Source organism: Marmota marmota, unplaced genomic scaffold, assembly GCF_001458135.2.
Source record: "Marmota marmota marmota unplaced genomic scaffold, marMar, whole genome shotgun sequence".
NCBI lineage: Eukaryota > Metazoa > Chordata > Mammalia > Rodentia > Sciuridae > Marmota > Marmota marmota.
In genome coordinates, this window is record NW_026000294.1 from 1,238,808 (window position 1) to 1,252,661 (window position 13,854).

Below are 13,854 nucleotides of genomic sequence, written 5' to 3' on the forward strand. Positions count from 1 at the left end.
GAAATTTTTATTAGCCATTTATTCTTTTATATATTAAAACCTAATGATTACTTCACTTACAAGAGTTAAGATAAAGTTTTCTCCCATTCAGAGATCATACAACTAATTCACCTATTTAATATAACCCTTAATTTATGGTTTCATTTTACAACAGCTATATTCTCTCTAACATATAATTTGTTCATGGAAAAGTTTACTTACTATTCTAGATCAGTTCCCAGTTTCACAGCTATGTCTTCATATTCTTGTCTATTTTTAGCAATAAGCTCAAGACAACCTAAGCAAGTGAGCTGGGAAGCTGCAACTCTGGAAGCAAGGGTCTCTCCTATAATACAAAAGAAAATAATTACACATCTGAGAATGTAAACAGCATGCAGTTATCAATGTTATTTACCTAAGCATTCACACAATGTAGATGAGGAGAATGGAGCTAACTGTTCAAATCTGAACAAGTCTCATTTTCTATCATTTTGCCTTAAATGTTAGTGCTGGTCTGTGTAGTTTTACCTGGAAGTATCTTTCCCCGAAAAGACATGTTTTTTAAAGGAATGAGAAAGAGCCCAATAGTTTATTAGCAACTTACCTGGCATAGTCACCATGGGTGTCCCTGCCCAAAGGACATCCATCCCTGTGGTGTGCCCATTACAGAGTGGAGTGTCCAGGCAGACATCAGCCAGCTGGCCTCTCCTGACATGTTCCTCTTTAGGAGCAACAGGAGAAAAAATGATACGGTTCTGGGGAAGGCCCATGTTTTGTGCATATTGTTGAATATTGGGCTCTCCTACTGCTGGAAAACGCAAGAGCCACAGCACACTATTGGGAACACGTTTCAGAATCTGAAAAGGGAAAATAAGAATAATTACTTCTGTGTTTTGTTACTGTTTGTTTTTTGGTACTAGGAATCAAACCTGGGATCTCACACATGCTAAGCAAGCATTTTACACTGAGCTATATCCCCCAGCCCTTATGAGTCAGGGTCTTGTTAAGTTGCTCAGGCTGCCTCAAACCTTATAATCTTCTTGTCTCAACTTCCCAAGTTTCTGGGATTATCACTGCCACCATGCCTAGTAAGAATAATTATGATTAGCACATCTGCTCTTCTCAATCTCATAAGGCTGGGTGCGGTGGCACATGCCTATAATCCCAGCGGCTCAGGAGGCTGAGACAGGAGGACTGCAAGTTCAAAGCCATCCTCAGCAAAAGTGAGGTGCTAAGCAACTCAGTGAGACCCTAGCTCTAAATAAAATACAAATAGAGCTGGGGATGTGGCTCAGTGGTTGAGTCCACCCCCATGCCCAGTTCAATCTCCAGTACCTAAGAAAGACAAACAAAAAAAAACTTCTCATGTCTCTATCTCTAATAATTCTACTGCACTCAGAAAGAAACCTACTATGTACCTAAAAGTCTTTCCTTCATGTAAATTGAATTATATGCCTCTTTTGCTTAGCTATCCCCAGAGAGGAAAATGCAAAAGATGACACAAACAAATCACTAACTGGCACAATCTGAGATGTATCCTGTGGGAACTGATTTAAATAGTGGTTTTTGTTGAACAGAGAGGAATCTTCCATTTTTTAATTTTATGGTTTTTTGTTTTTGTTTTTAAAGAAACAGGATCTCACTATGTTGTCCAGGCTGGCCCACCCAGAACTTCTAGGCTTAAGTGATCCTCCTGCCTCAGCCTTTCAAATAACGGAAACCATAGGCACTTGTCACCACAGCCAGCATCCCAAATTTTAAATACTCTACCATGTCACAACAAAAGTAAAATCACATTTGCTTAACTTTGTCTACTCTATATCAGAGACTAACAGATTTCTATGATAACTGCTCAATTATTTTGTGGCTCAAAAGCAGCCACAGACGTTACATAAACAAGTAGATATGGCTGTTTGTCATTAAACTTTATAAAAACAAGAAGTGGGTGGAAATAGATTTCCAAATTCACAATAGTTCAGATTTTTTAAACATAGTATAATACACATATATTATCTAACCCCTTCAGCAGCAATTCCTTGTGAACACATTAGTATCTCTGCATTGAGATGCAGGAATATTCATAATATATGAAATAAATAAATAAAAACTATGAATATTTTCATAGCAAAAGTGAGGTGCTAAGCAGATAGTTCAGATACTTTTGCTGCCAAATAAATTTGCCACAAATGGATAGAAAAACTTTTTTGAGTATCAAGAAGTAAGGATTGCCAGGTACATGCCTGTAATCCCAGTAGCTCAGGAGGCGAAGGCAGGAGGACTGTTGAGTTCAAAGCCAGAACTCAAGGCACTAAGCAACTCAGTGAGACCCTGTCTCTAAATAAAATACAAAATAGACAGGGGATATAGCTCAGTGGTCGAGTGCCCCCGAGTTCAACTCCTAGTACCCAAAAGAGTAGTGAGGATTAAAGAATAGTAGACATGCACACGTATGCTTCATGTTCTTCTCTACCTTCCTCTGACCTTTGATCAAAACAAGTAGTTATTAAGAGGAAAAAAAAATCCACCACAAAATTGTTTCCATATTACCTAAAGACAAAATATGCCATTTTAGTTCCATAGACTAAGAGCCAGTTATGGATACCAATCCCTGCTTATGAAAACTGATCTGACAAGGTGACTGAGAAGTAATGAAATAAATTGACTCCTCCTAGTTTTAAATATTGCATGAATGTTAAACATGGGCAGATATACGTAACAGCTTTTGCTATCAGTTTAGACCAGGGGTTGGCAAACTACAGCATGAGCATCTAATTTAGCAAGCTGCCAGTTTTTATAAATAAAATTTTATTGGAACACAGCTACATTCATTTACATAATGTCTAGGGTGATTTCATGCTACAACAGCAGAGTTGAACAGATGTAACAGAGTATGGACCAAAAAATTGAAGCTATTTGGCATCTGATATTTTTATTTTTATTTAATTTTATTTATTTATTTGGTGTTGCTAGGGATTGAATCCAGGGCCTCCCACATGGTAGGCAAGCACTCTACCACTGACCTAAATCCCCAGATCATTTTTATATTTTGAGACGGGGTCTAAGTTGCTCAGGCTGGCTTGGAACTTGTAATCTTCCCTCAGCATCTCAACTAGCTAGGATTACAGGTATGTGCCACCAAGCCCAGCTACCACCTGGTTCTTTTCTGACCTATGATCTAGACAGAAAACTTTTAATATGTAAAGTTTTTTTTTAATATCATAATGTGAAATTTAGATATTGGAAGAGGGCTAGAGATATAGTACAAAGTACATGCCTAGTATGAAGGCCCTGGTTTTGATCCACAGTACAGGGGAGAAAAAAAAAAGACAACATTAGAAGGAGAAATAAAAAATGAATCAAAAATCCATAACTTTTTTGTAGCTTAGAAATGAGAACAACAGCTGTGCGCAGTGGTGCATGCCTATAATCCCAGCAATTTGGGAAGTGGAGGCAGGAGGATTCAAGTTTGAGACCAGCCTTAGCAACTGAGCAAGGCCCTAAGCAACTCAAGGAGACCCTATGTCAAAATAAAAAAGGCTCAGTGGAAAAGTGCCCCAAGTATGGAAGAAAAAAAAGAAAGAAAAAGAAATGAGTACAACAGCTTGTGGAAGAAGAAAGAAGCTTCAGCAATATAGTCTATGTACAAAATTGTTACCAATCTCTGGCATTAATAATGAATCTATGTGTACTCACATTTGCCCACATCTGCAAAGTAGAAGGGTCAATCTTATATAATTGATTAAAGTTACAGTACACGATGGCATCTTCTGGTAACCCATACTGAGAACGTGTGGTTACAATAATGGTACGGGGCACCTCCTCTCCAGTTGCAGCCTTATTGTTGATCTAAAACAAAGAAAAGAATGATGATGATTATGTTTAAAGTTAACATAGTCTGACATTTTCTTTTCTTTTTGCAGTGCTAGTCATTGAACCCAGGGCCTCACATAAGCTAGGCAAAGGCTCTACCACTGAGCTACATACCCAACCCAGTCCAATAGTTGTTTGGTTTTTGGTACTGGGGATTAAACCTAGGGGCACATAATAACTAAGTCACATCTTTTATTTTTTAAATTTTGAAACAGGATCTCTCTAAGTTTCTGAGGCTTGCCTGGAACTTGTAATCCTTCTGCCTCAGCCTCCCAAGTTGCTGGGATTACAAGCATGAGCTACCATGCCTGGGACCCATAGTTTTTAATCAATAAAGACTCCGTAAAGGGGGGGCTGGGGTTGTGGCTCAGCGGTAGTGCGCTTGCCTAGCATGCGTGAGGCACTGGGTTCAATTCTCAGCACCACTTACAAATAAGTGAAAATAAAAGTCCATCAACAACTAAAAAAATATTAAAAAAAAAAAAAAAAAAANCATGGTGGCAGTGATAATCCCAGAAACTTGGGAAGTTGAGACAAGAAGATTATAAGGTTTGAGGCAGCCTGAGCAACTTAACAAGACCCTGACTCATAAGGGCTGGGGATCTAGCTCAGTTGGTAGAGTACTTGCCTCGTATGCACAAGGCCCTGGGTTCTAATCTCCAGCACCAAATTAAAAAGAAAAAAGACTAAGATACAAAACGGTGTAACCATTTAAAGTCATATTCCTGCATTATCTCAATGGGGGAACTATATTATGAAACTTCTTGCTCTAGTCAAAAAAGTTCTCAAAACCTTATTAATGGCCTTTCTTCCTGAATGAAATGCCTTTTTAATCGTATCCACTTTTCAAGGCTAAACTGCAATTAGTCTTCCAAGATTCTCCTCACATTGATCACCACCATTTGAGCTTCTACATACAATTATCATCTTATACTAGTCCAACACATTTTACTATTATCTTACATTGTTAGGTAAGTTGAATACGGACAATTCAACAAAACTGATAGCTCATAAGAGATCTGTGATACTTGATTTATATTCTCTTGACAGAACAATATATTCACATATTCAAGTACGCAAAATATATTTGAGTATAAATTACATTACTGTAGTTAAGATATGGGACCTAAAATAATTCCATTCACTGGGAGATATAAACAAAGGGAATTATATTGTGTTATACAAAATGTAATGATATACCCCAGATACTAACAAAGCATAGAAGACAATGGAGCAGGGAATGGAGAGGCTAGAGATTAGTATAGAAACAGGCTCCTGAAGAAACTTTCTAAATAGTATTCAACCAGGGAAAGGATGAGTTTATAGAAATAAGACACTGTATGGTACCTACAGATACTCTACTATATGGTAACAGAGTAAAGCTACAGCTAGGGAAAAACAAGATATTAACAAAGTGGACCCTCAGTAACTTCTTAGCTGAATTCAGGGGACTTTTAAAATCAGACAATCCTACATAAGCTGTTAGTCTCCACCAAACTCATTTCTTTATCTATAAAACAGGGATAATGATTCTTAACTCCTAGAGTTATTATGAGATTTAAGGGAAATAAATGCATGCTTAGTGGTATATATTATGATCTGTTATTTTCTTCTCACCTGTGTAGTTGCCAGTCCATTGCTAATACTGAATCCATTAATTGTTATCTGAATTTGTCCCCTGTTAATCATTTCAATAACTGCTTCTGCAATGGTGTTCATGGGAATGACAGGCATATTAAGAGCTGTGTTACTGCTATCTGCGTTGTCTCCTCCATCAGGACATTTCATCTAAAAAAAAAATGCATTATTAAAGAAAAGATCCCAAATGTAGTTTAACTTTACTTCAATGACAAAGATTGACTAGGTTCTGACCTTGACAATTTTCACATCTGGTAGACTATCAAGAAATGCTTTGAGATCGATGCCATTCAGAACTATCCGATTGTCATAAATGTGGCCATTGGACTTAAAATCGATGACTGCTTTTTTCTAATGGAAAAGACAGTTTCAGACATGTCTTTTAGGATGTGTATGGACAGTAACAAGGAAATAAATGACAATAGTACTTTGTAATTCCCCAAAGCACCAGTTTCTACCTACCTTCAGATGAGGGAACATATTAGCATGATCACCAATAAAGAAAGTATGGGGCATGTAAGCCAATTTCTCAGAATACTGCTCAGCAACTTCAGCTGGTGAAGTTTCCTGATCAGTGATGATATAATCCATGAAAAGTGCACCACTAGTCCCAGGATATCCCAGCCACATTGCCTTAAAAAATAAAAACAGACCAAAAACAGATTAATAACATTCATCAGTACACTTATGTTTAAATCCATCAAGTTGTACACATTAAATATGTACAACTGTTTGAGTCAATCATACTTCAATAAAGTGGTTTTTAAAAATCTTCCAAAATTAAATAAGTAAATAAATAAGGAAGGGTGACTTCTTTAACCAAGAACAATTAAGTAGTATTTTAGACTAGCTGTTTAAGTGCCGAAATGTTTTTCAAATTTGCAAGACAGAGTAACTGTTTATACAAAATCTTAAATTGTACATCTCTATACATATGTACCAGTAGGAATTGTGTTTAACACTCAAAATCCTTTGTCCCTGTTCATTTCAAGAACTATACTATTTTCAAATCAAATATGTCTGCTGTGTTGTTTTAAACATCAGCCAGTGAGCAACATCACTGTATTTTTAGTTCAATACACACTGTGAGTAACCATTATTAATTCTTTTACCTGAATAGGAGCTGGCCTGAGAGCAAAGAGCTCATTTCGAGCACCCTTGGTATAACCATTCATATTTACAAGAATATGAATTCCATCCTGATGGATGCGATCAGCTGCTTTTCCATTGCATGGAATCTGTGGAATAGAAAATAAGAATTCACTATTATCTCAAATTAATTCAATTAATTTTATGGCATTAAAATTCAGCTTCCTAGATACAAAATGATCGTTACACAAATTTGCTGAATTAATGCAGGGCAAAAATATAGGTAAATCCCATTAAAAAGGACTCAAGGCATTAAGGAAACACAACACAGAGGAAGTAGTTTCCTTCTAGATTGAATGTATGAGTGACAGGGTTTCACAAGGGAGTTGATATTTGAATTGGGCCTTCAAAGATGAATAGGAGGCTGGGGTTGTAGCTCAATGATAGAGTGCTTGCCTAGCATGCATGAGGCACTGGGTTTGATCCTCAGCACCACCTAAAGATTAAGAAAGAAAGAAAGGTATTGGGTCTATCTACAACTTTTTTGGTGTGTGTGTGTGTGTGTGTGTGTGTGTGTGTAGTGCTGGGGATTGAACTCAGGGCCTTGTGCTTTGAGGCAAGCACTTTGCCAACTGAGCTATATACCCAGCCCCTACAACTAAAAAATAAAAATTAAAAAAAAAAAAAGAAAGATAATCTTGATAGAACAGAGTAAATAAGGAACTGGAGTAAAGCCCTTGTAGGGTTAAAAAATTATAAATAGTTCACTTTTAAATGGGAGGTGAATGGTGGGTAAAAGTACTGGAAAACAAAGTGGCTAAGAAAGGTTGTAAAGGCTATGCTGAAGAGTTTAGACTTTGGTCAATAATGAGCGAGTCCTTGCAGGTTTCAGAAGCAGGTTGGTGCGCTTCTTGGTCACAAAGAATTCTAACATCCATCAAACATGGCCAGGCATATATTCTTCCCCCAGAACTATTTTGTTTCACTCCCCTTCAGAACCCAAGGTGCTCTACTACTGAGCTACTACTGTCTCCAGCCTTTTCTTTTTTTCTTTTTTTAAATATTGAGACAGGGTCTCACTAAGCTGCCCGGGCTGGCCTTGCATTTACAATTCTCCTGTCTCAGCCTCCCAAGTCATTGGGTTTATAGGCATGTACCACCAGGCCAGGCCAGGCATTCTTTTGAAGCAACAGGATGCTAGAAAAGATGTTGGTGCATACTAGTTATTAAGCGATTAGAGTCTCACAACCTTTCTGCTAGAACTTCAATGATTTGTGTGTATATATATATATATACACACACACACACGTCAATACACATGTATACATATTTTTTCTAGATACACACATATACATATATATCTTTAGACACTATGCTGCACATTATCTGTATCGGTTACTAAATTGGCTAATGATCTACAAAGAAAAAATTTAATTATTAAAATAATTTAATTTCCTGAGTAAGTACATACTTAGCAAATCATGTTCTCTACAAGTTTCAAGATATATTAGTATGCCTGAGGCCCTGGGTTAAATCCCCAGAACTTTCTTCAGAAAGTTCGAAGTGTAAGAGTTTCACTTACCTGAGAAAGATCAATGAAATGATTGGCTTCTGCCATCACCTTTACTCGAAAGTTTGTGCCATCATCTGGACTCAGGGCATAACAGAATACCTGAAAGGCAGCAGAGAGTGTATTTAATAAATAGCCTTTATTCAAAGCTTTCCAAAAGACACTGGTTTAACACCTAAGGTGACAGTAAAGGTACCACTGTGGTTTCTTTTTTAAACAGTGATTCTAGAGAAACACTAGCCTTACCTCAAATTTATCAGGATTGTGCATGCCTGGAATAGACTGCATAAGGTGAGAAGTAGGATGATTCCCAAAGTCAGAACTCACATATCCTACACGCAGTCGACCATCACTGAGCTTCAGGTCTTTTGGATGTTCATATGGTGGTTTATGAAGGACATTAATCTACCAACAGAATCCAATGTTTTTTAGTAGATTATCTATGTAAATTTTCATCTAGGAAAACTAAAAACACACCAAACCTACATCTCACACTGGTTGAGAGAGTTTTGCTCTGAACACTTCATTTATTTCATAGAGCTCAATGCAATCTTAGTGGCTTATGTAATATGCTTTTATACCTGACCTGTTTCTGAGACCTATGGAGTAGCCTGAGTAAATATAAAATTTATAGGAATTCAGTACTGTGGACAAAGCATGATAAATCCTGCAGCATTTTAAAAAATTCTATAGGGAAGCATTTTTTAAAATTTTACCTAAGACTCACTTCTCCTCAGCAAATCCAACCTTTGATTAAATAGTGTTCTAATTCTCAAAGGTGAGTACAAAATACCACATACCTTATTAAACATTATGGTTTTCAACTTCAAGAAATTAACACCATCACCCATTTGTTAGTGTCTAAGTTAAGGATTCCACCCTATGGAGTAGAGGAGGTCATGCTCCAAAGAGGACACAATTTAAAGGACTTTTGAGGCAGCTCACAAAATTTCATTTCTCAACTTGCCTTACAATCTGTTGTAATTGCACAGTTTCCTGTATCTGTTTTAGTTTACAATAAAAAGATTAAAACAAAAGAACTATACCTTATCCAAGCAGAGGTTCCCATGCCTCTCAGCAATAGCCTTCCTGAAGCCATGAGAAAGAGGATACAACATACTATGATGAGGATGCACAGAAGGTAACCTGTTCTTCTCTAACTGGTCAGCCACAATACTGACCAACTTCTTCATTCGCTCATCATAGTCTGTCCAATCACAGACAATCTAGAGGAAGCAAAAAGAAGTTATTATACAGGAAATCCTATATTGGAATTTAATTTTTTTTTTTTTGCCTTAAAGTAATGCCAGATAAGCTATTTAAAACACTGTCTTTGACTGGGGTTATAGCTTGGTGGTAGAGTGCTTGCCTAGCATGTTTGAGGCACTGAATTCGATCCTCAGCACCAAATAAAAATTGAAAAATAAAATAAAAAAAGGTATTGTGTTCACCTACAAGTAAAAAATATATATATATTAAAAATAAATAAATAAAACACTGTCTCTAGTCAGGCTTGGATTATTATAGTACCTAACAATTAAAGGCGACTATACCACTAGAAGTCAATTACTGGCCTTTATTCTTTACCTGTAGGCAATGAGCCAAGTTACAATAAGCATCAGGAAAATCAGGCTTAAGTTTCAGAGCTGTGCGGTAAGAAGCTATTGCTTCTGGAATATTCCCTGAATCCTGGAAAGAAAAAAAGTGGATGATAAAAAGTTTCCTAAAATAAACTCTTGGTGCTACAATGCACAATTAAACAGGAGTACCTTGTGAATGGAAGCCAGATTGCTGTGGGCATCTGCAAATGCAGGGTTAATCTGGATGGCACGAGTATAACACTGCAAGGCTCCCTGAACATCCTGCATCTCCTTTAGAGTGTTTCCCATATTAGAGTAGGCATCAGCAAAGGTAGGACTTATTCTGAAGGAAAGGACAAAGGTTTTACAAAGGTTTTATTTGTATAGTACAAAAATCTTTAACCCCTATCATGTTACTTTTTTCTGTTATTAAAAGCCATTTAAGAGGCTGGGGTTGTGGCTGAGTGGTAGAGTGCTTGCCTCACATGTGTGAGGCACTGGGTTCAATTCTCAGCACTGCATATAAATAAAGGTCCATCAACAACTTAAAACTATTTTTTTAAAAAAAGCCATTTAAGCAGGGTGCAGTGGTGCACACCTATAAACCCAGTGGCTCAGGAGGCTGAGGCAAGGGGATTGCAAGTTCAAAGCCAGCCTTAGCAATTTAATGAAGCACTAAGCAACTCAATGAGACCCTATGTCTAAATAAAAGAGGAGAGGAGATTTGGCTCAGTGGTTGAGTGGCCCTGAGGTTCAATCCCTGGTACCAAAAAAATTAAAAAAGTCAATTAAGCTGGGCACAGTGGTGCATGCCTGTAATTCCAACAACTTGGGAGGCGGGGGCAGGAGGATTGCAAGTTTAAGGCTAGCCTCACCAACTTAGCAAGACCCTGTCTCAAAATGAAAGATAAAAACTGCTGAAGATGTAGCTCAATCCGCTTGAATCAAATGTATGAAATATGATGTCAAGAGCTTTGTAATGTTTTGAACAACTAATAAAAAAAAAGATGTAGCTCAGTGTCTAAGCACTCCTGGGTTCAATCCCTAGTATCCCTCTCCAAAAAAGAGCCATTTAAGTGCCAGCCAAATGACAAGCCATTAAAAATTAAAAGATACCTAAAAACAATAAGGCTGTGAGTTTCTTACCGAATAGCTTCCTTATAATGCATCAGAGCTTCCTGCAGCTTGCCCTGCTGCTGTAGTACACTTGCTAAATTTGAATGGGCAGCAGCAAACTCTGGGAAGACCTATAGGGTCAAGATCAAAACTCAAGTTTAAAAAAAATCCTGCCAAAACAAAAGTAATAACTTCTCACAATCCTAAGAACCTTGCTCAAATACCTTTATACCTCTTAGCTTTTCTCCATCTTTTCCAAGTTTATTTATTATTCAAAGCTTAGTTACCCAGATTCTACCTCCTCTTCTCCTTTATACCTCTCCTTGTTTCAAACATGAGGTAGACCTTTCCTCCTCATAGTTTATACTGACCACTCCATCACCACCAAAATCTCTCTTCTGAGCTCCGGACCACATCTACTTATCACCATATAGCTATCAAGACACTGAAATCACATACTTACTGCTAATTCCTCTTGAATTGTAGCTGTTTAATTTTTTGTATAGATACTATCTAACCATAAAATGATGAACTCTGAATGTAGAGATTTCTTGAATGTCACACAGGACCCCATGTTCCTAGCTACTTAATTACTGGTTCAATGAATAATAATCCTCTTTTAAATGATTCAACCAATATTTTTATAAAAGAGGTGGAAGACATAGCACACTTAACCACTTTCCCTCTACTATCACATAAACAAAATATTAGCCACCCCACCCTCGACATACTTCTAATGCTTTACGATACAAGCGAACTGCCTCTTCAATGTTTCCCTGTTCTCGTTTGATATTGGCTAGGTTATTCAGAGAGTCTGCATGGGTGGGACATAGACGAAGAGCTGTGTTATAGCAATCTTCTGCTTCAGCAACCTAGAAAACAAAACAAACCTATTCAAAACCTATACCAAATAATCGTAGGGCCACCACTGATACTGTTCTAACAATTTTAATAATTACTTAGTTAAGCATGGCTAATAATACTCCAGAAAATAGATATTTTCTAGTATTCTTCCCATCAACCAAAACTCCACAGTAAACCAATATAAGCATCTCAATACTTAATAACATTAAAAAACTCATAATACTACCAAATAACAAAGAGATAAAACTGAGTAAAAAATCCTTACACTGCCCTTCTCTTTGAGAGCATTGGCTAGGTTGCAGTAAGCATCAGGGAAATGTGGTTGTAGTTCAATAGCTCGCCTGTAGGTGTCTATTGCCAAATCTATCAGGCCTTGCTCATAGTATACACAAGCCAGGTTGCCATGTACCACTGCATGATTTGGACTCAAGCTTAGGGCACGAAGGTAAGCTGCCACAGCTCTGTAAATAAAAAATAAAACACACACACACACACACACAAAATGCAACTAATTTTTAACTATACCAAAACAGGCCAATTAATTGTAACTAATTACAATTAATTCACACTATAGTATACTTAACCTCAAATGAAAAATGCACCTTTATAAAATGTGCTTTCATACTGAGAAACTGTCTATTCCCACATAAGAAATAGGCTTTCCTTTGACAACAACAAAGAAGTGAAGTTCAGATTTACTTAGCTTTCTGAATTATAGCAAAGGAATAATTTACCCTAAGAGATAATTAATCATTTCAACAGTTCTACAATAAAGAAAATTTCAACTGAACTCCCAGTGAGGATAAAGGCTTTCAGGAAATCCAACAAGGAAAATCCAGGCGAAAATATCTGTAAAGAAACAGTAACACAGCAGGGAAAAACAACATACGAGATAAGAAAAATATGTTTCAACAAGTTATTGCCATATCTTCAGTCCAAATCCTCATACAACAAAGACTCAAGAAAATTTATTAAATAGAACATTCACTCACCTGTCAAAAATGCGTGCCTCTTTCAAAACATTTCCTAAATTGATATAAGCATCCAGAAAATTTGGGTCAAGTGTAACAGCCTAAAAATTACAAAACAGTTACTTAGAGCAAGTTATTTTTTTTTAAATTCTGAGGTTACTTTAAACCTCCAATTATATTTTCTAGAATTAAAATATTATTTTTAAACACTAAATACTTATGTAGTTCCCTCTCATTATTTATAAACCTCAATCTTATCAAAAAAACTGGGGGTGTAGCTCAGTACACTTGCCTAACATTGGAGAGACCCTGCCTTGATCAGCAAACAAAAGACTTCAAGGTGGCCCAAACCTATAATCCTAGTTACTTGAGAGGCTAAGGCAGGAGGATCACAACTTTGATCACAACTCAACGAAACTCTATCTCAAAAAGCAAGAGGGGCTACACTACAGTAAAACAAAACATGTTCATATAAACAAAATGGGTCCTTATGGGAAAAAACTAAAAACTGAGTCCATCCAGTTTTACTGAATGCTTCTAATGATTTAGCCCTATTTTATTCACAATTAGCCAATCTAACTCTTCTTAAAAAATAATGGCAGAAATAAGCAGCAAGCTCTTAATGAAAAGGAAATGTATATCTAAGTTTTATAAATTCGACTGCATACTAAGTAAGATATGCAATTACAGCTAAATTCTCACAAAAATATATAATTTCAAGTTGACACTAACAATTAAATGATATCTCCCAATAGTTATGAAACTGTCCTAAAATATAACTAGAACTGTTTTTAAACTGTCCTAAAATATAGAAGAGTGAAATTCAATCTGTCAAATATTAAGAATTCATCCTGGATATCATCATAGGCTATTAAATCAGACCCTCTGAAAAAGCAGCCAGGACATCCCTATCTAGTATGAGTTCTTTATACAAGCAACCAAGGTAGATAACCACTGATCAAGAAAACTATTTAGCTGGACACAGTGGTGCATGCCTGTAATGCCAGCAACTTGGGAGGCAGGAGGATCACAAGATTGAGGTCAGACTCAGCAAATTAGTGAGGCTCTAAGCAACCTAGTAAGATCCTACCTCAAAATTAAAAAGGGCTGGGGATGTAGCTCAGTGGTAAAGAGTCCCTGTGTTCAATCTCAATACAAAAAAATAAATAAATAAAAA

At 36.8% G+C, this 13,854-nt stretch overlaps 1 protein-coding gene across 2 annotated transcripts in view; it reads right to left on the reverse strand.

The window, feature by feature from the left end:
• Nucleotides 1–191: 191 nt before the first annotated feature.
• The window catches only part of Ogt (O-linked N-acetylglucosamine (GlcNAc) transferase), a 29,904-nt gene continuing 16,241 nt past the window's right edge, over nucleotides 192–13,854 (reverse strand). For both annotated transcript variants that reach the window (XM_015501624.2, XM_015501626.2), the window contains exons 6-21: nucleotides 12,699–12,778; nucleotides 11,972–12,167; nucleotides 11,574–11,714; nucleotides 10,873–10,973; nucleotides 9,916–10,069; nucleotides 9,734–9,835; nucleotides 9,193–9,372; nucleotides 8,393–8,551; nucleotides 8,159–8,248; nucleotides 6,600–6,725; nucleotides 5,950–6,120; nucleotides 5,722–5,838; nucleotides 5,467–5,637; nucleotides 3,673–3,825; nucleotides 584–836; nucleotides 192–325 (exon numbers count right to left, since the gene is read on the reverse strand). In XM_015501624.2, coding sequence (XP_015357110.1) covers nucleotides 201–325; nucleotides 584–836; nucleotides 3,673–3,825; nucleotides 5,467–5,637; nucleotides 5,722–5,838; nucleotides 5,950–6,120; nucleotides 6,600–6,725; nucleotides 8,159–8,248; nucleotides 8,393–8,551; nucleotides 9,193–9,372; nucleotides 9,734–9,835; nucleotides 9,916–10,069; nucleotides 10,873–10,973; nucleotides 11,574–11,714; nucleotides 11,972–12,167; nucleotides 12,699–12,778 — 2,319 coding nt within the window. In that variant the 3' untranslated portion in view covers nucleotides 192–200. The remainder of the gene's footprint in view (nucleotides 326–583; nucleotides 837–3,672; nucleotides 3,826–5,466; nucleotides 5,638–5,721; nucleotides 5,839–5,949; nucleotides 6,121–6,599; nucleotides 6,726–8,158; nucleotides 8,249–8,392; nucleotides 8,552–9,192; nucleotides 9,373–9,733; nucleotides 9,836–9,915; nucleotides 10,070–10,872; nucleotides 10,974–11,573; nucleotides 11,715–11,971; nucleotides 12,168–12,698; nucleotides 12,779–13,854) is intronic.